This window comes from Anabas testudineus, chromosome 15 (assembly GCF_900324465.2).
Source record: "Anabas testudineus chromosome 15, fAnaTes1.2, whole genome shotgun sequence".
In the NCBI taxonomy this organism is placed as follows: Eukaryota; Metazoa; Chordata; class Actinopteri; order Anabantiformes; family Anabantidae; genus Anabas; species Anabas testudineus.
In genome coordinates, this window is record NC_046624.1 from 15303204 (window position 1) to 15327494 (window position 24291).

The following is a 24291-nucleotide window of genomic DNA, read 5'->3' on the forward strand; positions in this document are numbered from 1 at the left end:
CCCACATGCCTGGAAACGATCAATATAAACGCGCTAGAAAATACTGATCACGCGTTTGCTTCTTTAAATGAACACACCGTCTGACACAATGTTTCTTGCAGGATATTTACTCCCGAGATATATTTTTACGCCGCTCGTCATCGACTAATACGCGATGTTTGAAACTCCACAGAAATATGTCTCTTGCAGGACCTGCGGCAATCCATTCAAGCCAGCAAGTTTGGAGAGCGTGTTGAGTTTAATCAATTCATAACGTCGAGATGGAGCCGAACTCACTGAAGGTAACGTTTGTTATCAGCCGTCGATTTATTTTATTTTCGCGTTGAGCCTAACCGTCACTTACTGTAAACTGTACTCACGTGTCTGATCCACAAAACTTTGACACATGGCATTTAGTATGACCACATCTATGTCATATGTTGAACATCTAAAAATAGTTACACGATACTAATTGTGTGCAGAAACTGAGATGTCCTAATGTGATATTTACCAGCCGTGCGTAAATGCGCAGGGATGTTTGAAATGTTTGTGTCCACTTAGCTACGATTTGTTTACCACATTAGTTGATAAAACCATTCAGTAATTTCTCCGTTTGTGTTTTTCCTTTGCAGTGGGTGGGCTCATCTTGCGGTTTACATGGACCATATATATTCTATAAAGCCTTTAAATTTAACTTGGACGGCAAACCGAGGATTTTGTCTCTTGGAGACTTTTTCTTCGTCAGATGTAAACCGGAGGATCCTATTTGCATAGCGGAGCTTCAGTTGCTCTGGGAAGAAAGAACAAGCAAGCAACTTTTATCAAGCTCCAAACTTTATTTTCTACCCGAGGATGCTCCCCAGGGGCGGACGGTGGCTCACGGAGAGGTAGGAATATTAATCGCCGGATGAATAATTATGCGTGGTTGTTGTGTTTCTGCTCTGTGCTCTGCCTTGTTGGCGAGCATTTTAATAAACAGCACTTTACAGTATTAAGCAGTGTGGCGAGGCTTTCGCGTACACTGATTGTGACATTGATGTATCCGAGCTGTGACAGAGTGACCTACAGCGGTATTTGTTCTTCGGTTTTACTTAAGGCTGTTTGTCTATTGTGGTGTCAACTGCTGAATGTGCACTTGTCCAGCTGCGCTCTGTAACGCTGCCTCTGCGCTCTATGGGGTTAATTGTGTTATAAAGGGGAAAATCCGCAACAATCCTGCGCCTAGTCGCTGTCATTTCATTTCTTGGTAAACCGTGTCAAATACTGACATATGGGCGGAAATTGCGAAACGGTAATGAATGCATGGGATCAAACTGGCTCACGTCGCTCAGTGCGATAGTTATTAGATATTTTGTAACGCAGCCTGATGTTGAAAGAGCCACAACGAGTCATAAAGCGTGGCGGAGCAAAGCCAGCGCCGACACGTTTTAACTAGTCTCCACGCTTTGAATAATTGTCCATGTGGACATTTCCATCCTCAACAATGTGATATTGTCAGCTCACATTTGAGGCAGCACTTAAAACGCCTCTGTGTTGCATTAAGCCGTTGTTGGCACAGAAAAGCAATAGTTATGATTGACTGTGGCCATATGTGGCGCTTGTGATCCGGTTACATCGCTGCACTGAATGGCATTACTCTGATTATGGAGAGTTTTTCTTACCGGCTATAAAACAAATGATGTTTTGTTTTCCTCTCTGATATTCCTCAGCCAGCGACAACAGCACTTTAATTACTACTCTCTGCTTTTGATCACTTGCGGCTGCATGGAAATGATTCTCTGCTGCTGTTATATTGTTTATAGGGAAGGACAAAGCCGTGTTTGTACTTGACTCTTCCGCTGATGGTTTACTTACATTCTTTCCTCTTGAGTAATAGAGTGGCTATCACATTTCCCTTTCATGAGAAAGGTGGCTATTTATGGCCTGCCGCTTAGACAAGCTATCATCTTTGTGGCAGGATTCATCTATGAGCGGGTATCATCTCCTGAAGCCCTCTCGCTTTAGCCTTTAACACGCTGCAATTATTTAGTAATTACTTTAAGTGCATGCATCGCCGATTCTAAGGCCACACTTGCGCAACGTCGTGTCAGCTCCGCCCCTTTCCCAAAGACTTATTTGCATTGCAAAGTGCAGACATTCCAGTTCATTGGTTATACCTGGAAAATATTATATTAACTAGCAGAAGGGCCGCCCTGCCAGAGCAAATCACTTCCCACAAAAATTAAGACATGTGTGAATGTGAAATGATACAAGAGGAGAGAACATGTGCTGCAGTTTGTGCCACTGATAACAGAGTAAGAGCACAAGAGGAATAAAAACGATTTCCCTGCATGAATTATGCAGCAACTTGCATCACAACATTCAATCCTGCAAACACCAGAGACACATTCGCTTGCTTTGAAGTTGCACTGATTATAGATGCCAGGCTATGAAATAATATAATTTGGTGATGATATGCTTAAGTGCAATGTAGATACCTGCAGGCTGACCTCAATTAAAGGGCTTGTCAAACCTCCTGTTCTCAGCAAATTGGACTTCTTACGTTATATTACAGAGTGGAAATTGCCCTGACAACTTCAAGTCAGTTTATGACCTTCACTGAGCCCGTTCAGATTCTCGCTGACTTTGCCCCGTAACACTAATCTGCACTGCATGAGTCAGCTAGGAGCGCTTACAGATGCAACCCATAATCCAGAAAACAAACAGGAAGAGTAAACCAGCCACACAAAAGTCTGTGATATTAAAAGTCACCGGTGCCTGAGTGATGTCTGCGTGGAATGATGATGTGTTTTTAAAAAGGTAAACATTAGAGAAGAGCTTGTTTTTAGCTACGCTGAAAAGTGCAGTTTATAAACCATACATTAGTCATTTTCTCCAGCACTCTGGCAGCACATAAAGACAGATTAATGGCTGTGGAGTTACACTGTAAATCTGTAATTGACTGGCTGAAAATCAGGAGTTCAAATTAGCCCAGTGACTCATACAGATATGAACTTGATAACTCAGAGTTCTCAGGAAGTGTGCAGCTTTCACAGGGTTTTAGCACAACCCGGACAGCTTCAGGTAAAGCCACAACTTGACATCACTGAGGCTTGTGACATTTATTCTTAGATCATGTTTGGTTTACTCTTGAATATTTTCACACGACATAAAACAGACACAGTTTGTGACATTTGACATGTAAACAGCCTGTGCTGTGTCGCTCCCTTCCTCAGCGAGATCACACCTCGTGTCTTGTAGATAGTTATTATCTTAAGCCTCAAGTCAGTATCTTGCAAACACCATTAGGAGCAACTTTTTGAAGACATGCAAACAACTTTGAATTGAACTAGCTTTCTAGAATTGGATCACTGATTCACTTGTGTTCACAGCAGCGAGCCATGATGTAATTTCCTGGTTATTTCTCAGGTATTTGTTTGCTCTCAGCTTCTCTCGTGCTGTATTTGCCATGTTTCGCTGTGCTGCACAGTGACAAGAGGAACCAACCCATGACCTACTGTGCTTGTTTTTCTTCTGTCACAGGGTTGGAGGTCAATTCCTTTTAAACTCTGCCAGCTTTAACTCCAGTCAGGTTTGGCTGGAAATGAAAATAGTGATTCATTGAATAAACCTCACTCGGCGCCTGTGTTTGCTGAATAGTTGATAAACAGTGCCAGCAAAATTGTATTAATCTATTTATACTGAGTTAATTATTAAGTCCATATGTGGAGGAAGCTCTATTTTTCATTGTATCCCGGCCTGACAAACAGTGTTTACACCCACCAGTTGAGCTCTCCTTGCTCTTTAAACAGGCTTTGTGTTGAGTTGCTCACCCATTATGACAAACCCTCCATTGGGGCCTCTGCTGTATTTGTCTGCCTGCAAACTGCCACTGACTAAACAGTCACATGTGTTTTAAAACTCATTGAGTGACACATTATTTCTTCTCACTCCAAATGGCCCGTCTCTCCTCCTGGTACTGTAATACTTTCTGTTTTTGGACTCCCTATTTCAGGAAGAGAGCTGCTGTAGATAACAGCTCACCGCACACAACAAGCACCTATTATATACTCTGCTTCAGGCAGTTAATTGCTTATGCTTATCTTATACTATATATCCCACTTTAGTGCAAATACAGCAAGGCGCTCTTAATGGGAATTCACAACCGCAGAGAATATTTCTGGATCATGTTATATTAATGTTCTATTATCATCACCTCTGATTTCATCTGACCTCTCTTCTCCTCTATTCTGTCCCTCTAGCTGACAAGGCTTTGGCGCACACACACACATATACAGTGTATACACACACACACACACACACACACTGACAGGCTGGGGTACTGCAGCAGTAGGCCAGTATTGATTGCTGTGGAAAACACTTTGGCATACGTCCAGAGCCATTTCTTCAGTTCGTGGCACTAGTCCATGCATGTGCTTCAGTGCTTGGAAAGCCAGCTTGTAGGGAAATTAGATTGTATTCATTTGCTGTTTCTTTGATTTTTCCTAAGGGAAAAACCCTGAATGGGTAATTCAGGCATCTGGGATGCTAGTTGAGTTAAGTGTAAGTGGCTTAGATATGCGACCGGCATTTTGATGGATAAGGTTGTTCGGGTGAATGACTGGAGTGTAAATGTGATATGGCACATTTTTACAGTGATCTTTTTAAAAATATCCATACTTCTCTCTTGTCTTGACCAGTTTGTGCATTATGCCAAGTCTCCCCATTCACTCAACAATGGCAGGAATTTAGAGGTGCGGGTGGTGGTGGTGGTGGTGGGGTGGGGGTGCATGTGTGGCAGCGTGCGCGCATGTGTGCCTTCTCCTGCCGCAGAACAAGTCATTAACTCTGAACACTGCCCTCCAGTGAATTCCTCACCATTGCTGAAATAGCATGTAAATTATTACCAGCTTTTTAGGATAGTGTAATTTAAAACTTTTAAAATGGAATACCCTGGACTTCAAAGGCTATAAAAACCCACTAACATTTCCCATTGCTTTAAGAGTTGTCATTGCTGTCCTTCACAATCTTTTCACCAAACTGTTTTGCGTCTTTGCAGCCTAGAGTAATGATATGTTACAGCAGCGCCCAGTTTGTCAACACACAAGAGACTTTTGGTGCCTTTTAGCTCGGTTTTTTCCACTTTGTCATTGACTAACCACTTGAACAGGCAAACATTTGCCTTGATGCATGACTCCAGTGCCCCCAGCTACAATTGTATAGTTATTATAACCTTTGAGGAGAATGCAGCCACACATATTAAGCTCCAGCCAGTGCTTTTCATTCTTAACTGCGGTTTCTTAGATGGAGCATATGGAATCATCATGCATTTAGTCTTTCTGCGAGTGTGTGCGTGCATTTGCTGAAACATAAGGGTACAAAGCTGCAGTGATTCAAAGGAGCTGACACAGGGTTTTTTGCGGTGTCACCTTACATGATGGATGCCTCACCCACTTACAGAAAGGCTTTGAAAACTCCTGTTATCCTCACTATTTTTCTCTGTCATTATAACCGCACAAGAATGCAAAGTTCACATATCACCCGAGCTCATGTAAGAGCAATCTCTTAATGGAATCAGTGAATAAAAGATGAGTTCAGCACCCTGCAGATATTACAGCAACTTTTATGCATATGAATAAACTGCATGCATTAAGTGCCAGAACATTATGTACAATAATTCTCACCTTTTAAATGTTGTACCTTGAACTCCTTCTAGTCTTGAGGCTGTCTAAAAAAACATATTCTAATTCAATTGTCCCTGGCTTACTCCCCAGAGCTTCTTTTTAATTACCAGATAAGTTTGTTTTGGGACACTGAAGCCAAGGTCAGTCATGGGGAGGGGAGATAGATAATGAACTCATATTGTGTTTCATACCCTCGTTCTCTCTCCCTTCTTCCTTTCCTCTACTTCTCCTCCTCTCTCTCCCTCTCTATCTCCTCATTGTCCATGTCACCATGTCCATTACTCAATTACTAATCTCCTTTGGCCTCAGGAATTCCAGGGCTGACCTCTCGGAGGCAGCAGGCTGAAACCTTCCCTCCATGACAGGAGCTTTGTGCATGTGTATCTTAGTGTGTGTACCCGCAGTATAGAAAGACACCACCCACTGGGAGCGTGCACCCCTTGACTCCCAAGCTGAAAGTCCTGTCCGAGCAATGAGACGCTCCGCCGCAGAACGCTGACAGTCAGGAATGTCTGCCACACTGTTCACTGTGGCAAGGATTTCTCGCAGGGAATTGTTTGGAGTGATATGGAATATTTCAGGGTGCATTGTTTCAAATTGGATCACCAAATACAGAATTGGGAACGTCCCTTATGTGCTGTTTTGCCACCAGTACACCACCGCATCCGTATAAATGGAACGATATGGATTTTAGCGAGTTTAATTTCAATGAGATTGCTGGAGTTATGGGTAGCTGGAACAGAGTTATCTACAGTTTCACAGCAGAAGTCTGTTTTTTTCCACTTTCAGTCCATTATGTGCAGTCATAGCAATAAATTCACTCAGTAATGTTTTTGGAGATATCATGCTGCTGCAGTAATAACATGAATTATTGATAGAAGAACAGAGACAGAATGTAACATTCAGCTGTTAATGTGTTGCCTCGCATTTTAGCACAATCACAAAACGGGCAGTTGAGAGATTATGTGGGTTTATTGACACACCTCAGGTAAAACTGTGGCAACACGTTTAGTGTAGAATTGAGAGTGTATAAATGCTCTTAATGCATATGTGTAGGAAGTGTCACTGAAATGGCACCAGGCTGTTTGGTATGTTGCTGATGTGGAGTGTCACCTCTTGGCTGCAGGCTTGCAGTCCTCTGACCTATATTATCAAGTGGCCTGCTGGCCATGTCTGCCACTTTGCTAAACTATCAGCTGCATAATTCGAAATGACAGCACAGTGTGGATGGCCGGCATTTACACAAGAGCAAGTTCCCAGGTTCCTAGAGCTCATCTCTGAAACCTGAAAATCCAAGTAGTCAGGATAAGACCCCCGCAACGCTAATGAACGCTGCAGGAATCGCTAATCTAGGCAGAGTTTGTCAAGAGTTTGTTAATTAATTGGTTTACAAAAAGTCAATTATCATTAATTATTTTATACATTTAGTCATTTATTGGCTACTAAAATACACAAAAACGGTTTAAATGCCACAATCAACAAAACATAAGCTTTTAAATACATTTCTTGATGAAGAAAATCACCAAATAAACAAACAAAAATGTTAAATGTTCACTTTTTTTGCATCTCTGAATATTTACTTCTCTCCTATTTTATTTTATCATGGATTCAATATGTGTCTCATTTTTCTCAATAATCTAAATGAAACTGGAATCAATTGATTAGAGAAACACGAAAACAATCATTTGTTGCAGCTCTACACTAGTTTAGTCTCTCTTCTCTTTCGTTAGGTTTTTGTTTTACAGTGGTAAATAAACCAGGCTGGTGCAACAGCCTGTTGTTGTGAATGTTTCTCAGTAATTGGGCTGCTTCTCTGAACCTTATTACATAGAAACATAGCACATTTCTTAATTCTACATTATTTGCTTAAACATTTCTCAATCAAATATGGTGACTTATGCAAACCACAAGCTGGTATTTAACTTCCTGGCTGCATGAGCTACATCACAAAGCAGCCCACAAACTTCAGAAGTGTAAAGCTGACTGTAAGAATTAGAAGAAAAAAAACCAGCAGCATATGGTAAAGCTAATGGGTGTAGCCTGTAGAGTGGCTCAGTTCATAGACTGATTATATTTTAGACTGTGTTGACAGCTGCTGAATTGCTCTCACCTGTTGTGTTTTGCTCTTAAAACGGAACAAGTCTCCAAACAGGATCTGTTGACACTCACGCGGTGCCATGTCATTCAGCTGATTGATATAGAGGGAATGCCTGAGTGTTTTTAAGGCTGTGTGTATGCTCTGGTCTACTGCTGAACAACTCGCTCCACTCCCACTACATCAACAGCACAACACTCAGTGAATAGTTTTTGTATAACATGAACTGAACTGAAATATTTCCTGATTTAATTTCTCTAAACGCTGCCAGTAGATTGCTTTAAAGTACAGTAATTCTGCAAGGATACAGTACAATTTGGCATTTGGCTGCGGGCTGGATGCTATTTACTGTTGATCTACATTATTCAAATGGCCTGCTTTTCTGAAGGCAGAAACAGCAGTCAGTTTTTCATTGCATGGAAAGCCGGTTACAACCACCCGCCACCACTTGACAGCTGAAGACAGCTCATTATAAGAAGACCGAAAACCCATGTTTGATGTTTCTACTTAGTGAGGGAGGCACAGCTATATCAAGCTATCCCTCACAGGCTTTTCCTTTATAAGGAAATACTGTCTCTAACTGGTTGGGATTTGATACGCCTGTAGTTGCAGATGATGAACTGAATATGGGCAATTGTATAGACAGAGCACTCAGAGAGAATCTGAAATGAAGCTAAAAAGTCATGTGTTTGTTTTTAGAATAGTGGTAAAATAACAGGAACGCTCTGGAATAATCCATTAAAACATAAAAATGCAGCCTAAAATGCCCCCCAAAACCTAAATGTTAAATTTTTAGCTACTCAGTGAATGGATTTACAGCACTGCAGAGTTGTATCGGTGTAGCTTTTATCGTGTCTACCTTCTCAGCATTTATACTTACAATATGTAAATACATCAATGTGCCATAAATGAGTGTTATTTTATTGTCACTAATGTGCAGACTCCTCGACAGGAAATATGTACAGGCAGACAGATGCCTGGTAAATTGGAGATAACCAACGTAAACATCAGAGACCCACTCTGAGTGTCTGCATTTCTGCCTGTACACATCTGTCCTCCAGATTTCCCTGTTTCTGTAACAGCCATCTTCCAGCACACCACTCCACTCTGATGGTAACAAGCACTTCAGCCATTAGCCCTTCAAATGGAAACACATTTAAGCATCTCTGCTTCCTTCTCTCTTCATTGGACTCGTCGTTCTTGGAGTATGAGAGTTGTTAAAAGGGGCTGAATCAACCATAGGGAAAAAAACAGGTTGAAGGACATGCTGGAGAGAGAGCAAATCCTATTAAATTAGCCACACTGAAGTATGTACACAAAGGCAGCACAGCTATATCCATGCACATCCCTGCTATAGATTTACATTTATAGTTTCTCGACAGAGTCACATTAGTTTTATTTTGTGTCAGAAACTAGTGGCTCCTAGCGTTCTGCTTCTCCCTCATTACACCCTTGTTGTAACAAATTACATTTCTCCTACTCATCTAGCTACTATTTTAAGGCGTAATCATAACCACTGAGTGTCACCGGTGTTTTAAAAGCATAACATTTCAACAGTCACGGTTAATATCAGGAGCCCGACTTCCTTAAAGCTAATCAGAAAGTCTAAAACAACTGCGTCCTCAGTGACATTGATTTAACTGCTGGCATAAATTCAATTCCGTAATCATCCACACCATCCATATTCATGGTGCCGTAATTTACTTACATCAATGTGCATCCACCGCCATAATTTTACTTGACACACATACCAATTTAGTTGATAAATAAGGACGTTCTGTTGTTCCCTTGTTTACTGTACCTGCTCTGATTCTGATTCTTATTTGAATCTTGTATTTTAACCAAACTCTGAAGCAGAATAAGTTCATCTTATGCTGGACTTAAATACAGATTTGAGGTATTTGCACTCTTCTTGAGTTGTTGTGATCTTTATATTTATTTGTCATGTCATTTCTATTACACCTATTAGACAATTATATTTTACATAAGCAGATTAGATTAGTATGACTTGACATAAAAACACACCATATGCTTATCTGATGATCCAATATGATGCAATACTATTAATATTGGAACCATATAACTGTAATAATAAAGCAATAAATCTTTATAATGATTGAATATACTTTTGATAGCGGATTTATTCTCTTTAATCTCTTTATTTCAGTACTTGAAGTGGGTATTTTAGACTCTGACATATTCTGATCTGAATGCTGGTTTATAAAGGATAATGTCTGATGCTTTGTTGAAGGAGTGGGCACAAAAAGTAGCATCTCCTCGAGCATTTTAAATAGTCAATTTCAGCTTCAGTCGTGAAGAAATCTGGTTTTGAAAGGCTTATGTGTCTGTTTAGCAACATTAAAGTGTGGCATAAGTAAATGATCAGCCAGCTTGTGGTGGTGCTTCTGATTGTAATTCCTTCCTTTCCTTGCAGCACGAGGTAATTGCAGTGTCTGAGAAGGTGATTGTGCGGCTGGGGGATCTGGTGAAGTGGACGGTACCAGAGTTCTCAGGATGGGCCCACGGTCTGAAAGCGGAGCCTCTCAAACCCTCAGTGCTTCGAGAGCTGGGGACCAACGGGAGGCGGGAGGCCCTGCACCGCTACAGAGAAAGCACCCTGACCAGCGGACTCAACTTCAAGGATGTTCAAAGGGAGAGGGCGCAGCTAGGTGAGTCTCAGCAGAAACCTCATTTTATTTTATTTTGTTTTGAGGTTATTTTATAACAGATCTGCACTCCTAAAGGTTACTGCAGTGTTTCTAATTTCTCTGTGTTGAATGTTTATGTATTTGCGTCCTGTCTCCACCATAAATCAGCCCATGTTTATTGTCCTTTGGTTGGTTTAACAAGTGTTGTCTTGACTGGAGTAATTCATCAGTATGTAGTTGGAATTCCTCCCGATATAATGAGCTGAGAATCACACTAATAGAGGCAGGCTAGAGGTAATGGCAGTGTGTTTGCCAACGCATTACCATCCTACAGTATTGTATAACAGGCTTGTTTTCTGAGTGTGACACCAACAAAGACAGCATTGCAAAAATCGCATAATTCAACTTATAATGCCTTAAATAATTGAGTCACGCTAAACTGTCGTCGACAGCACCTCTGATGCCTTCTTATCCACCAGTTCAGATCATAATTGGCTGTGTATCTCAGCAGCTTTAGGGATCATTGCTGTGTGTGTCTGAATGGTTGTCTGGTGTATTCATCATGTACACAGTACCATTAAGTGTCACTGAATGTTTGATTCTTGCACTATGCTCTTGGGGTCTCACTACAGCATTACCCATGAATCATTCCCAACATAAAGCTGCATGTCTCTGCGGATGACTCATCTGATGCAAATGGGAAACTCTGGCATTTGAGCCTAATAATCAGAAAGAACATAATGTTCCCTTTCAAGCACTTATTTGCTTCTCTTTCACATGCTGTGATGTAATGCCTAATACTGATTATAATGGTATTATATAGCTTAGCAAAATAGGCTAAAAATACCGCTACAATTACAGTACCTCTTGTCACATTGTAAGCATGCATCCTGGTGATTAAACCCAGAATTTTAGCTTTATGATCCTCTATTAAGTCTTTTTTTAAATAATTATTTTATGCCTAAGTCCATGTGGAAGTGAATCTGCTATGGGCTTAAAAATACAAACCCTTTTCTGTAGAAAAGAGTGGTTTATTGATGACTCTTGTACTGTTTTCTGCTCAGGATTGTCCAGGAATAGAAGCTGTTATGTGTTTCTGTGTGATGCTGTAATGCCCTTGGTTACTTGACATTGCTTGAATCTCATACACAAAAAAAGCAAAAGGGGATCAATAATAGATGCTTTGTTTTTATTCCAGTAATCAATATAGTTTGATTGTGCATGTGGGTCTGTGTGATTGCTTGCTTTCAAAAATAAATGTGTCACCCTGCTTATTAAATTACATTATGTTCCGTATTATGGCTTTCTATAAATGTGCTGTAGTGTCTAGATTTTATAGATTTTTCAGTTGTTGGTGTAATAACCTGACAATGACGCTATTGTTACCGGGGGGTTGTGTGTGTGTGCGTGCGTGCATGTGTTGCTAATGAGCAGCGCTGCCGTTAATGACTCCATCAGGCTGTTTCTAAATGCACTTGTCACTCCAATGGGACACTCCGCCACAGAATCTGCCCACTCAGCAGAACAGGCTCAGACTCTGGCAGGGCACCAGAGACCCACACACACACACACACACACATACACATACACGCACATAAAAATAGACACATGCACAAATGCTACACATGAACAATCAGTGGTTTGCACTCACTTAATCATTTGTTTGTTTGTTCACTATATTTTTGGCGTGTGTCGGTTGTTGACAGTCTAACAATTTGAGGGGCGCAGAGAGTTTTGGAGAAAGAGAGAGAGGGAGAGAGCACTTATTCATCAAGGCAAATGCATGTTACTCTGTGCAAGGGTTTGCATAGAAATTTGAAATATGCTACTGCAATGCTGCTGACTGCTGAAATGAAAAATTCATGCCACAGCAGCAGCAGATCAGATATAAAAGTACCCTGTAGCGTCCTGTAGCTGAATGTCTGTAATTCTGTGTAATATGTTGGCTCATTGACGAAACTGACTTCTTTATGACATAGCTAAATGCTCTTTTTTGAATTGTATTTATAAACAGAACAGCCTGAAGTAGCTGCTCACTTTATTACTGGGATGATATATTTGCTGATTGTTATTCCCGGACTGATCCGTAACTATGTCAGAGGAATTGGATTGTTCCCCATAACAGGATACTGCAGCAATACCACAAGCTGCACAGAAAACCATTGTGAACTAAAGAGCAATAAAGTGTGCCATTGTTATCGAGGGAAGCTGTTTTTTTTTTTTTCAAACGCGTATCCTAACTTTTCCTGGCACCCCGCCAATGTGAATTAAGTTCACTGTTATGTATTTGTGTCTCACAGGCAACATATGAAAAATACTACGAGACAAATGTGTCTCAAATAGCAGGATGACTGTTAATTCGTTCTTGATCTGCATTATGGTTTGCTCAGTGAACAGAGCTTTATTCTGTCCTCAGAAATGCATAAAGACTGAAACCAAAGATGCCCACACAAAGCGAAGTAATTAATTAGAGACGCAAGTGACCTTCGCTGCTGTCCTGCAGCATCGACAGCTGTGCTTCTCTAAAATCTGGGAGGCAGAGAGATGATTGGTATCATAATTCAAGCCGGGCTTTGAGACACAGCGTTTTAAGAGGCTGGCTGGCTGAACTGGTATAGGAGGACATTTTTTTGCAGTCATTTATTATTGAAGTTAAAGAAACAGCTGACATCTGTCTGTTAAAGGCACAGGGACACTGCCAACAGTGCTACAGCACTAAACTTATCTGGTTTGTTTGATTCAATGTTGTGGACTGTTTCTTGTTTCTCCCACTTGTGTTTGTTTTGTGTTTCACCTGAAAGGGACACTCCACGTTCACCACCTGGCCAATGACTTTCACACCCACCTCCTCACCTGTCGCTCAGAATAACAAATCCTTTCCTTTAGTGGACTTGAGTCATCCTGCCCGTGATCTGTTTCTGAGCTTTGGCCTGATTCTTGTTACCTAACTTTGTTTTTTTTTTGCCTCAACCTGCCTACCTCCATTCCTGTAAGCTTTTGTTATTACAGTATCTTCTAACTGCACCTGCCTGCACCTGCACTGGATGCAGAAAGTGGTATTAATCTTTTTATCTAACTCTTGGCAGGATAAGAATAAGTGCACTTCACAAAATGTCAAACTATTCCTTTAAGTATGGGTTGTTGCATCTTTTTCTGAAGGATTTGCAGTAGCTAAAACTCAATAACCAGTCTCCTTGTGGTCCACATTTGACAAAGACATATTTACTTGCGTTTAACAAACTGTATAAAAATAATTTAACTGAATTACATTCTAAAGAGTGGACTGCTACATTTTTCTGCAGCGTGATGTACTGTGTTTTGCAGTAATGATGTAATCTGTAATGTAATTCACTTAATCAGGTAATGCAAACTGTCCACTCAGTTTATCTTGTATTGAAGGGAGCATTAGAGCTTCTTTTTACAGTTCGGTCCTCCAGGGATGGCTTGCTGGGGAAGTTTACATTCTGCCCTTCTATCTCTCCCCAGAGAACTGGCCTGATTCTTTTCTTTTTTCATTGCTGCCTACTGAAATTGGTTTCTGGTCATATACTACAAGGCTGAGCATTGGTGTGCTGTATCTGCTGATACAGTTTGTTGGCTTGTGCAGGGAGAAACAGAGAGCTGTAGATGGAAAATAACAATAATAATAAACACACAAAGGATGGTTCTTGTTCACAAAATAGCTCGATAGGTTTTTCTGTCTTGTCTTTCACCAAACCAGTGAGCAGATTGTGAGTTGAGATGATGCTAGGGATTAGACAAGGTCATAGCTTATGACATAGATGGTGTTTCTGACTCCTGCCCTCACCTATAGTATCATTGGTAGCAGCTTCATCCCTCGATGCTGTGAGGATCAGCGCTCTCAGAGAAGACATCCAGACAGGAAAAAGTATATAGCAAATTGAAACCACTCTCCTCGACTGTTTTATTCTGCTTTTGTACTGTGGCACCTACTGAAAAGTAAACTTCATAAAATTTAAATTATTATTGGGTTTGTTACACATATTTGTTTATAAAATAGTGGATGCCTCTTGCAGCGAGTCATACTAAAGCCTGTGGTTTAACCCGCTATGTAAACAATGGATCACACTAAACAGGAGGATGCGTGACGGATTAAATATCAGAAAACATTCATGTGTTCATGGAATATTCAGTAGTGATGGAAATGAAGGTCGGCTTTTATTATTCCAGGAAAGAGATGTTCTTTGTGCAGCTTTTTGCTAAAGGAAAAGCTGCAAATGCAGCACTTTCATTGATGTTTCTCATTCAGCATCTCCATCAATATCCAGAGTCAAATTTGACGTGATAGATTTGTAGCAAAAGACCCTTTTTGTGAGTTACATTATGGATTTTTTCTCTTTTTAATCCATAATATCTGATCTTCATTACTGTGCATTATTTTAAGTGCATTAAATTCATTTTCCCATCACTTTCCTGCAGGGTTCATTGGCAGTGCACTATCTAACATATGCAGCTCCTCAGTTTCTTTTATGCATTTGGTAATGGCAAACTCAAAAATGACACATTTTTTAATAAGTACTGTAATAATACAGACCTTTATTTTTTGAGTACACTTGATTTTCTTCAACCCCTGCTTAGCAATAGTGTGTACTGTAATTTGAAAGTGGGACACTGTGAAACATGTGATCAGAGCTAAAGTTATATTGATTGAGCTGGAAGGTGTAGAGGGCTAGTGAGGCACAGAGTGATATCACTGCATTTCAAGACTCTTTACAGCCTCGCCCACTCACATAGAACCACTGTATTTCCCTCTGAAGCAACATCTGATCTGTATGCCAGACTTGGCACATATACCCGAGTTGATATCCCAACAATATTTCAGTCGGAACATTTCAATTTGATGGAGAGGGTAGATTCTGTCCCTTTTCAGAGACTGTTCAGAGCGTCCCTGAATGTTTATGCGGGTAGGAACTGGTGATAAGGAAACAGACAGATGCTGTCTTCTCATGGTTGATTTGTCTTGGTGACAATACAGAACAATATTTGGGACTTTGAGTCACTATCACACATGAAAATGTTTTATGTTTGGACTGCAACGTGGGAAGGAGTAAGCGGTTTCTTGGAAAAGATAAAGAGAATGTGTTATGGTGTTACAAGAATAATGGTATGTTGTGACTCTGACAGAGAAAGAATGCCATGCTTTTTGTAAGACACGCTGCCACTGTACTCCTCCATTCAGAATATGTGGCAGATTGTATCGTTTGCACTTGTTTGCTTTCCGCCCCTCAAACATATTTGCTTCCCCTTCTGCTTTTTCCGCAGAACTAATTCCACAAACTGTCCAAAATCCCTTTAGAAGTAATTTAATGGAGTGTTTGTATTGATTATGTGCCTCTCTCAACCCTCCCCTCGTTCTCTCCTTCTCCGGTATGTTTCTTTTTCTTTTTTGGAGGGGTGGGGGTTATGGCAGTATCTTCTTCATTATCCTCAGACCTGTAGGAGAGAGAATCACAAGCTGTTTTTCCTCACTGATGTGCTCATATCATTAATTCCCTTCTGACTGTGGCCTGGCCGGAAGCCAGAGAATTCTAAATCTGTAAGCAGTAAATTGTGTGCCGGGGTGGAAAAATCTATTAGATGTTTGAGCATGCCTCGAATTTGAATGGGAGAGAGAGAGGGTAAGACACACTGTGCAAGAAAAAGAGAGAGAGAGAGAGAAAAAGAGAGCAAGAGAGAGAGAGAGAGAGACCACCCAATACACAAGCTATATCCTGTTATGACTCGCAAAGTAATCAAATTCAGCTTCTTTCGATAGCTATATTCATTAATAATTTGTGTTATTTTATTTCTGGAATGTCACATAATGTGTTTTTCGGCTTGCGCAAGGGAGAAGGCTGAATGCTGGTGCATGGTTAAACAATGAGAATGGCCTCAGAGGAAATGAAGAGCTTCGTCTCTCCATTAGCCATGTCTGAAACAACAGTTGTGTCTCTCCTCTCTCCATTAGTCAGGTCTGGAACAGCGGAGATGCCATTGATGGGACCTCTGCCAGGCATAAACAGACAAAAAGGGAGTGAGGTTCTTTGATGACAACACATTTCTAGATATTCGTTTTACATCAAATATTTTTTCTTGAGACTTTTAATCAGAGATTGTGTGTTGATTGAGGAACATTTGCTTTCTTTTCTTAAACAAATTGCCTGCCAGTTCTACTTAACACTCTGACTCATACTTAAGTGTTACCCAATCCCCTCCTCTTGGAGAGGTTTCTGTATTCGTCTTTGTCAAAATGATGCTCATTTCAAGTATTACAGCAACATTAATATTTCAGTGCAGTAATGCCTTTTGTACATGGCTCCTTGGTATGTTTCTTTCTGCCTGACAGTTTCACATTCTGCCTTCAGATAAATAGATATGGATGATTCTGTGCTGCTCAGTAGGCATTCTAGGCATCACAGATTGTACAGTTAATAACTCTGCATATTTTACAAGCATGCCAGTCCATCTGCTTTATGAATGCATGTAAAACTGTCCTCTTCTGGAAGCCCGTTGTGCATATCAAAAGGACTTGAAAGTCAAACCTGTATTAAAAAAACATATGAGGATTGTGAAAGGAATTTACCCAAGTACATAAAAATGCTAATTTTAACAACTAATTACATTTATTTGACAATTTCTTATACATATAAAATATTGTAAAATATGATGCATAGTATTTTTACAATAATGCAATTCAGCATGTGTTTAACTGTGTCAGACAAAGGCACATGAACGTGATTCAGAATACTGCATTATCTTTTAAGAAATAAATCTACAAAATACAGATACGTTTCAGTTGATATTGGCGTCAACAACAAAGACAAGATTCGCTTTTCACACATTTTTCCTTTCATGGTTTGCGGCTGAACTGTGCACATTGATAATAATATCTTCTACAGTATGTTCGGGTGTTTGAGCAAATGAACTCTCACATTAAATACCCATTTAATTCCAACTTAGCATTACAGTGTTGGAAAAACACTTTGAGTCAGACCTGAGCCAAGCTAAAAATAGCTCTCGCCTCTGATTGCAGATCAGCTTCTCAACATTTACTTTATATCTGTCATAATCTGTAAGGCAGAACTGATGTAAGAGGGTCACAGAGCCAGGCTGCAGGATATATACAGTTGTACACAGTATGGATGATAGACTTCTAGCCTTGTAGGAATAACATAGTGTTCATTTCACAGCACAGAGGTAATGCATTTTTCCTGCATTGAAAGGTAATTGCAATGGGGGCTTTGATAGATTCCAGACCTTTGGTGGGAGCTGTGTGTATGTGTGTGTGTGTGTGTGTGTGTGTGTGTGTGTGTGTGTGTGTGTGTGTGTGCTGCTGCATACTCTCACATACTTTCTTCAGTACATAACTGCTCCTAATGCTTTTATTAAGCCAAAGAAATACAAATGACATAATTTGTATTTGTAAAATATCTCAGTGCAGATGGTGTAATATATTTTGGTTTCTTTGATATATCGAGTGCCAGAGGAGCTGGAAGGAGCGTTTGGCTGCAGACAATAGATCATTGATGCCTCTCTGTCCTCTTTCTCAACCTGTCAGTCCATTTCCTTGTTATGTACTGGCCTGAGGAGCACTTGGCAAAATGAGAGGCATTCAGCCAGTTGTGTTTTTTCCCCTGATTTCCCCCCCAGCCATAACTCAGGGAAAAGATGTTGTTTCATTGGATGTGTCACAGGATGATATCTAAAGTTAACAATAGTCTAGTCACAGAATCACTATGTTACCACGTAAGTACAGCTTTGATTTATTGTTACTGGAGATAATTACTGAATGTAAGAAAAAACATCATCTGCAAACAGCAGAAGCCTTTGTTAAATCATTTTCTACAATTTATTTTCTCATACTTCTCATTTGTATTGTACTTTATACATAATACATAGCAGTCCTTGGATGAATTTCACAAAATAAAATGACAAACAGAAGAATAAACAAAGCGGGCACATAAACAAAGACGTCCCCCACTGTTATTTTCAACTCATATTCAGCTTAATGCAAGGAATAAGACGCATTTGTTTGGCATGAATGACCAGCGAGCATAAACTTGTTATCGCAGCTAGTGGATATTTGCCACTGAAGTTCTTATCTTTCCCGTGCAATGTGAGACAAGCAGCTACAAACGGTGCATGTGCTGCATTACAGTGATTACTGCTCTGTTCGTAAAGCGGCGGTTTGCCACATCAGAGGCTGCGTTCTGTACTCTGGAATGAGCGAGTTTGAAGCCAAGCTGGTCACAGTTTATCAGAAATTACCTGCTTGTTTAGCCAGATACTGTGTATGTCACATGAATAACACCGCAGCCTTGTGAAAGCAGTTTGTGCAGGACTAAGCTGGGGAAACTTCAAACAGAGATCATTAGGGCTTGTGGAGAGAAAACAATTGTTAGTGGTTGCTGTTTCCTTTTTTGTGGTGCTGTTAGAATGTATAATCACTACTAATTGCACAGCAAAGTAAAGAAAATCCTACAGTTTGCATTTCGGGGATTTGCTTTTGTATGTTCAATATGCTTTAGATCCATAACAGCACATAAACAAGAAATGTGAACAGATGGCACTGGTTTTTAATGACATATTGCTATCTGTAAAGTCTCCCTCTAAGCCACAGACTAAAACGTCTCCCCTTGGGGAGCGTACTGCTCTAGTTGTTATCATCTGCTGCTAATGTCACTCTTTTCTCTGCCACATTGTCAAGTCCTCCAGCTAAATAAATGCAATGTAAATTGAGTATTGTGCTGGATGTAATTATTGAAAAGGGTTCCAGTTGGCTTAACTGTACGGGCTGTTTATTTAAAGCCTTCCTCCTCCGTACTGATCTGATGATAGAGGGAGAGAGAGAGGTTCTTATATAATGACAGGAATTCACAATAGAGCCATGTTGAATGACAGTCCCCCCCAAACATCTTCAGCAAACACTCACACACACCCTCCTTTCTCGTTCTCATTACAATTTTACCATTGGGAAACATGCCTGTCCCAAATAGCTGCTAGTATTACATTTTTTCCTCCTCCTGATCTTTTTTTTGTTTCATTCTCTTAGTGAAAACATATCAAATCATGTCCTTTTACATAGTGCACGCCCCGAGAAATAAGTCAGAGTTGATAATGAGCAGCCCTTCTTTGAGGAAATACACACGGCAACTTTGATCTAGAATGGCATGTAATTCCTAGCCTGACCCAATTCCCAATCTCCTGATAAGATGTGTTTTTTCTTTCCCTTTCCCTCCTTTGCTGTAACCTTCCCACAGAACTCACTCAAATGGGAACTTGCTGTCCCATTAAAGATACATTTAAAGCCAAACATGTCATCGGTTTCACTCTGCAGAACAAGGATATGTGAGGTTTGTAATGCTGTCTGCTACAACAAGCTGAGTCGAGCGAACTTTAATGTGCCTCCCTTTGTCTCTGTTGGCGACAACCTCTGAAATCTCTGATCACAGCTGCTCAATTGAGTTTGTGTCGGACAGAGCTCTGTGACAAATGAGAGTGGCCGTCATAGCAGATAGAGTATCATCACCTGCTTGTAAAAGCTTTTAAGCTGGTTTGAGGAGCGAGAAAGAGACGTGGAGAGGAGTTTCACTTGTTTGTGTAGTCAAAAGCCAGCTGTAGTTCTGCAACCAAAGATAGCTGATTAAATTTGCTCCCTGTGGTATTTGCACATTTTAGGTTCTCGCAGAGAAGCTTGTTTTTACTCTCAGAATTGACTGTGCCATAAGTGGATTGACCCCCAAAAGCCAGAAGTAGTCTTTCATTAGTCAGGATGCAGCCGGGGACCAGACAGCGAGCAGTGTTTAGGGCCAATCTATCACCATACAAAAGGGGACCGCTACAGCACAAACTTGTCTTTCTCATATTAAACGACAAATCGGCCTCTAACCTCGTAGTAATCATGTCTTCAACTCTCCTTCCCCTTGACTGTAATAACTCTAAGGGACCAAAGCTATGTATAATGTCATCTCATGCACAAAAAGGGGCCCTCTGGAGCCTTCTAGTTCATCCGTTACGAGGCCCCTGTTGTTTTTTGATAGTCAAAAGAACCAATTTGGGTTTTTGACAAGGAGCCCCTCTGAATAATTCCTTCATGTATTACAGGACCTATTAAATGCAAACTTTTCAATCTGGCAATCAATAAGGCAGGCAGCTTTCACTGGCCCCGTGCCAGACACATTAGGGCTGCGGGAAATGGTTGCTAGGGAGCTGAGCCTGCTCAGGGGAAAGAATGTTTAATGTAATAGAATCACATAAATCAACTGGAGGAAAGTGCTTGTGTTGTTTTCTTGTTTCTTCTTCTCTTCTCTCCTCTTCTCAACTGTTTAACTGAAAACATTTAATATGGGTGTGTGTTTTTGCAAAATGCGGTACGCCCCCCTCGCCTCGCCCCCCTACTGCCAACCACAAGAACATCTGGGATGGAATTAAGTGGAGGGAAGTTGAATTTTCTCCGTGTTTATATATGTGTGTGTACACATCTTATGAATGTGGCGGTTAGTGTGTGTGCTTGTTGTTGTATGCATAGCTGTGTGTCCTCAATCCTTGTGCTGCACACTTGAATAAATTGAGGTGAAAATTACATAAACGTTTCTTTCTTTTTCTTTTTCTTTTTTTTTTCTTTGTCACAGGCCACCGCCCCACCCTGCTCAAATGAATGAGGCACTTTAGTGCTTTACTATAATTAAGAACAGGAGACAGCATGCATGGAGGGCTCTCTTTCTCTCTCTTTCTATGTATATTACTCTGCATGTGTGTGTGTGTGTTATTCTCATTTTCTCTCTGCCCTCTGTACAACTTCAATAGAACATTTCCTCTGGGTGTTAGTGTGCCCTTTTGTGAGAATATGATTCTCTTACCACACCATCAATTCTCTTCGAATTAGCACACTGTGAATATAGCCTTTAACAGTCATGCTACTCCCATTGCATCTGATACTCACTGAATATTTTCAATATCAGATCAGAAAACATGTCAGACAACAGCAGATATAATCAGCTTGACGAGTACAGTTGATTCACCGTCTCAAACCTGTCCTGCAGCATTTAAACTACTTCTCCACCTCACATTTGTAAACTGATTGTGTTCCAGTTTTTATTTTTGCCAAAGTATGGCATAACACACAGCTACTGTTCCATTTTTCAGTCAAACCTGCTTCATCATCTGTTTGTCTGAGATTGTAGGCTGAACAGTTACTTAGTTGATAAACAAAAACACAGATTCAAGTCAGCCAGTGTCAATAAATTGTGTATTTAAGTGAATTATACAGACACAACTAGGATTGTTTCCAACATATTAAGCTGAGGAATGGGCAGTTAGTTGTTATTGTCATTGTAAACATACATATCATAAATTTTCTTTCTGCTCACACGATAAATGAAATTTGCATTCGCTCTTCTTTTTGCTTCGCTTTGGTCTCCACCAAATCTGGAGACAGCTGCTAGATTCTGCATCGTGTTCAGCTGGTTATTACATGTGTTTCTTAGTTGTGTGATGCTGAGCAGGTAGTGTACAGTGGGTTTTAAGTGCTGTTTCTTCAATACGGCTGCTGGCTGCGTGATGAGACTGAAACGTGGCTCATAAAAGGGTTAGTTGAGCTGAGAATAGCTGCAGTGATAGTCTGTGGGATTGTCACATACTATTAATGTAATCTTTAATAAAAACTAATGCGTTATGCAGCTTTAACTTTAACCTTATTGGATTTATCACCAGTTTTATTGCTTTATAGGTGACTTGCACATATTTGCTACGTCGTGAAATAAAAATAAAGAGAATATAATCTTAATGAATTTGAGCTATATGAGCTGCTGTAGTTTGAGAGTCCTAATTTAGATTTTCACAGTGTTAAATGCATGTTGTGTACATTGTATTTAGGAGCACAGCTTGCAGCTGACATGACGAGCAGGGGAAAGGCGAGTCAGCGTGTGTGACTGATGTGATGTTGATGATGAACGGCCACTGAATCATTTGCAAACACTGTATGTTATTCTGCGCACATCCATTAAATAAATGTGAAATATTATTCCATTTTCGCTCCCTTTGAGCAGAATCAGCTAAGTGTTAGTGACACACTGTGTGATTGCTTTGCTTTGTTTTACTCCAGTGTAGTGATTTATTGATGCTGCATCCTCCGCGTGATTAATGTGATTTTGTTTACAGCACAGAGTAGCTTGTAATTAGTGAAATGTTCTAGCACATTTTGTTTTATCCAAGGTAGCGTAGTCATTCACAGATTGGACAAGCGGTGAATCATGCAAATTCGACTAATTTATTGTATTGTAATTCTATATTCGTAGGAAACACAAAGTTGCCCCCCTCCCCCCGATGCATCATTTCCATTTGGTGTCACTGACAGATGCTGTTCCCTCTTCATTTGGTCAGGTTTCAATAACATGAAACCGATAGCCAGATCGGACGCCTGCTGCTTCTTATATGGTCCCCACTCAGTGTTGTGTCCCTTCATTGAGAAGTGAGAGCGCGAGAGAGGAGGTGGATGAATCAGAGATGTGTTATATATTATGAGAAGAGGCTAAATTGAAACAGGGCGAGCTCAGGGATCAATACAGAGCACAAAGCAGAGAGCCTGCAGGATGAAGTGAGAATGCCAAACAAGAGCTGTCTTCTCTCTGCTTTTCTCTACTAGTGAATTACATTATCCTTATTTTTAAAGCTTTTGGACATTTTTTTTTTTTTTTTTTTTTTGGTGTTGCCTGTTTAAATAAGGTAGAAAAACATCAAATATCAAAGTGACATTATTGGCTCTGGGTTACATGCCCAACCATTTCTCACCAGCCCTGCAAAGCAGCAGGGGGATCCAGTAAATTCCTTGGCCGAGCAGATAATGTGGAAATGTTGACAACAGCAAATTTGAGCCGAGTGAGTGATTTAAGGACTGCAGCGGGTGACAGAGAGCATGAGAGTAATGGTTTTCAGCTTTTTTCCTACTCGTCTGTGACAAGAGAAATGAACACACTTGCCTGAAAGATCTTGTCAAAGCTTGTGGGCAGTTGGAATATTTTTAAGCTTGGTTAAATGTAAATGACACAGTTTACATGAGTCACATTTACTTTTTAATTAGCCAGCACAGATCTGTTTTTAACTGTCAACAGCCCTCATATTACGACTAGTTTTATTCCCAACTTTCAGAACCACAACAGAAATGCTCCACAACAAGCAGAGAATCTCAGACATGCAGCCGTAGATCATCCTTTTTATTTTTCTGTTTTGAAATTCAATGATTTCAGTGATGTTTAATCTAACATTGCAATAACAATTCAACCAGCTGGAGCATCTGCTTCAACCACAACTAATGAGTTTCATGTCGTATGCAGCATTTCTGAGATTATGGCGAGTCATTTATCATGCTTGTTATGGCAGAGAAACAATAAAATGATTCTTTTGTTCTAATTACACAAAATATTCTTTAGTTCTTTTGGATATAATGTAATGTCAGAACTTGTTCTCTTCATACCTGCTTCCAGTTTAGTTTCGTTCAGTGTGTACAGTGTAGCGTGTACATTACAGTACAGTCTCCTTGCTTCTCTTTTTATTAAGCAATAGTCCTCACGGGAAGAGCTGGCTCACTGAAATCCTCCCGCCACAGATAGGCCTGCACCCTGACCCTACTGAATATAATTTTATCCTGTTTATGAACCAGACTTGCGCACATGTTACAGCACATTGTAGTCATAGATAAATCTATGTGGCTGCAACTTATTTTTATTAGATGATTAACTTCACAGTTAATTCAACAAAAATGTCATTAAGTGCTTGAAATGGGTCAATATAGTGTAAAATATCTTTTGCGATTCAACCCACAATGCAAAGAAAGTGCTGTCCTTGTAGGAACATTAGCAAATCATCACATTTGAAAAGCAGGAGCTCATTTTAAACTGACTGTTTCAGA

General features: G+C 40.3%; 1 protein-coding gene across 1 annotated transcript in view; it reads left to right on the top strand.

Moving 5' to 3' along the window:
* Positions 1-260: 260 nt before the first annotated feature.
* arid5b (AT-rich interaction domain 5B) overlaps positions 261-24291 on the top strand; it is a 67867-nt gene continuing 43836 nt past the window's right edge. Inside the window, exons 1-3 of the mRNA XM_026354143.1 lie at positions 261-281; positions 612-866; positions 10172-10406. Of these exons, the coding sequence (XP_026209928.1) occupies positions 261-281; positions 612-866; positions 10172-10406 (511 nt within the window). The remainder of the gene's footprint in view (positions 282-611; positions 867-10171; positions 10407-24291) is intronic.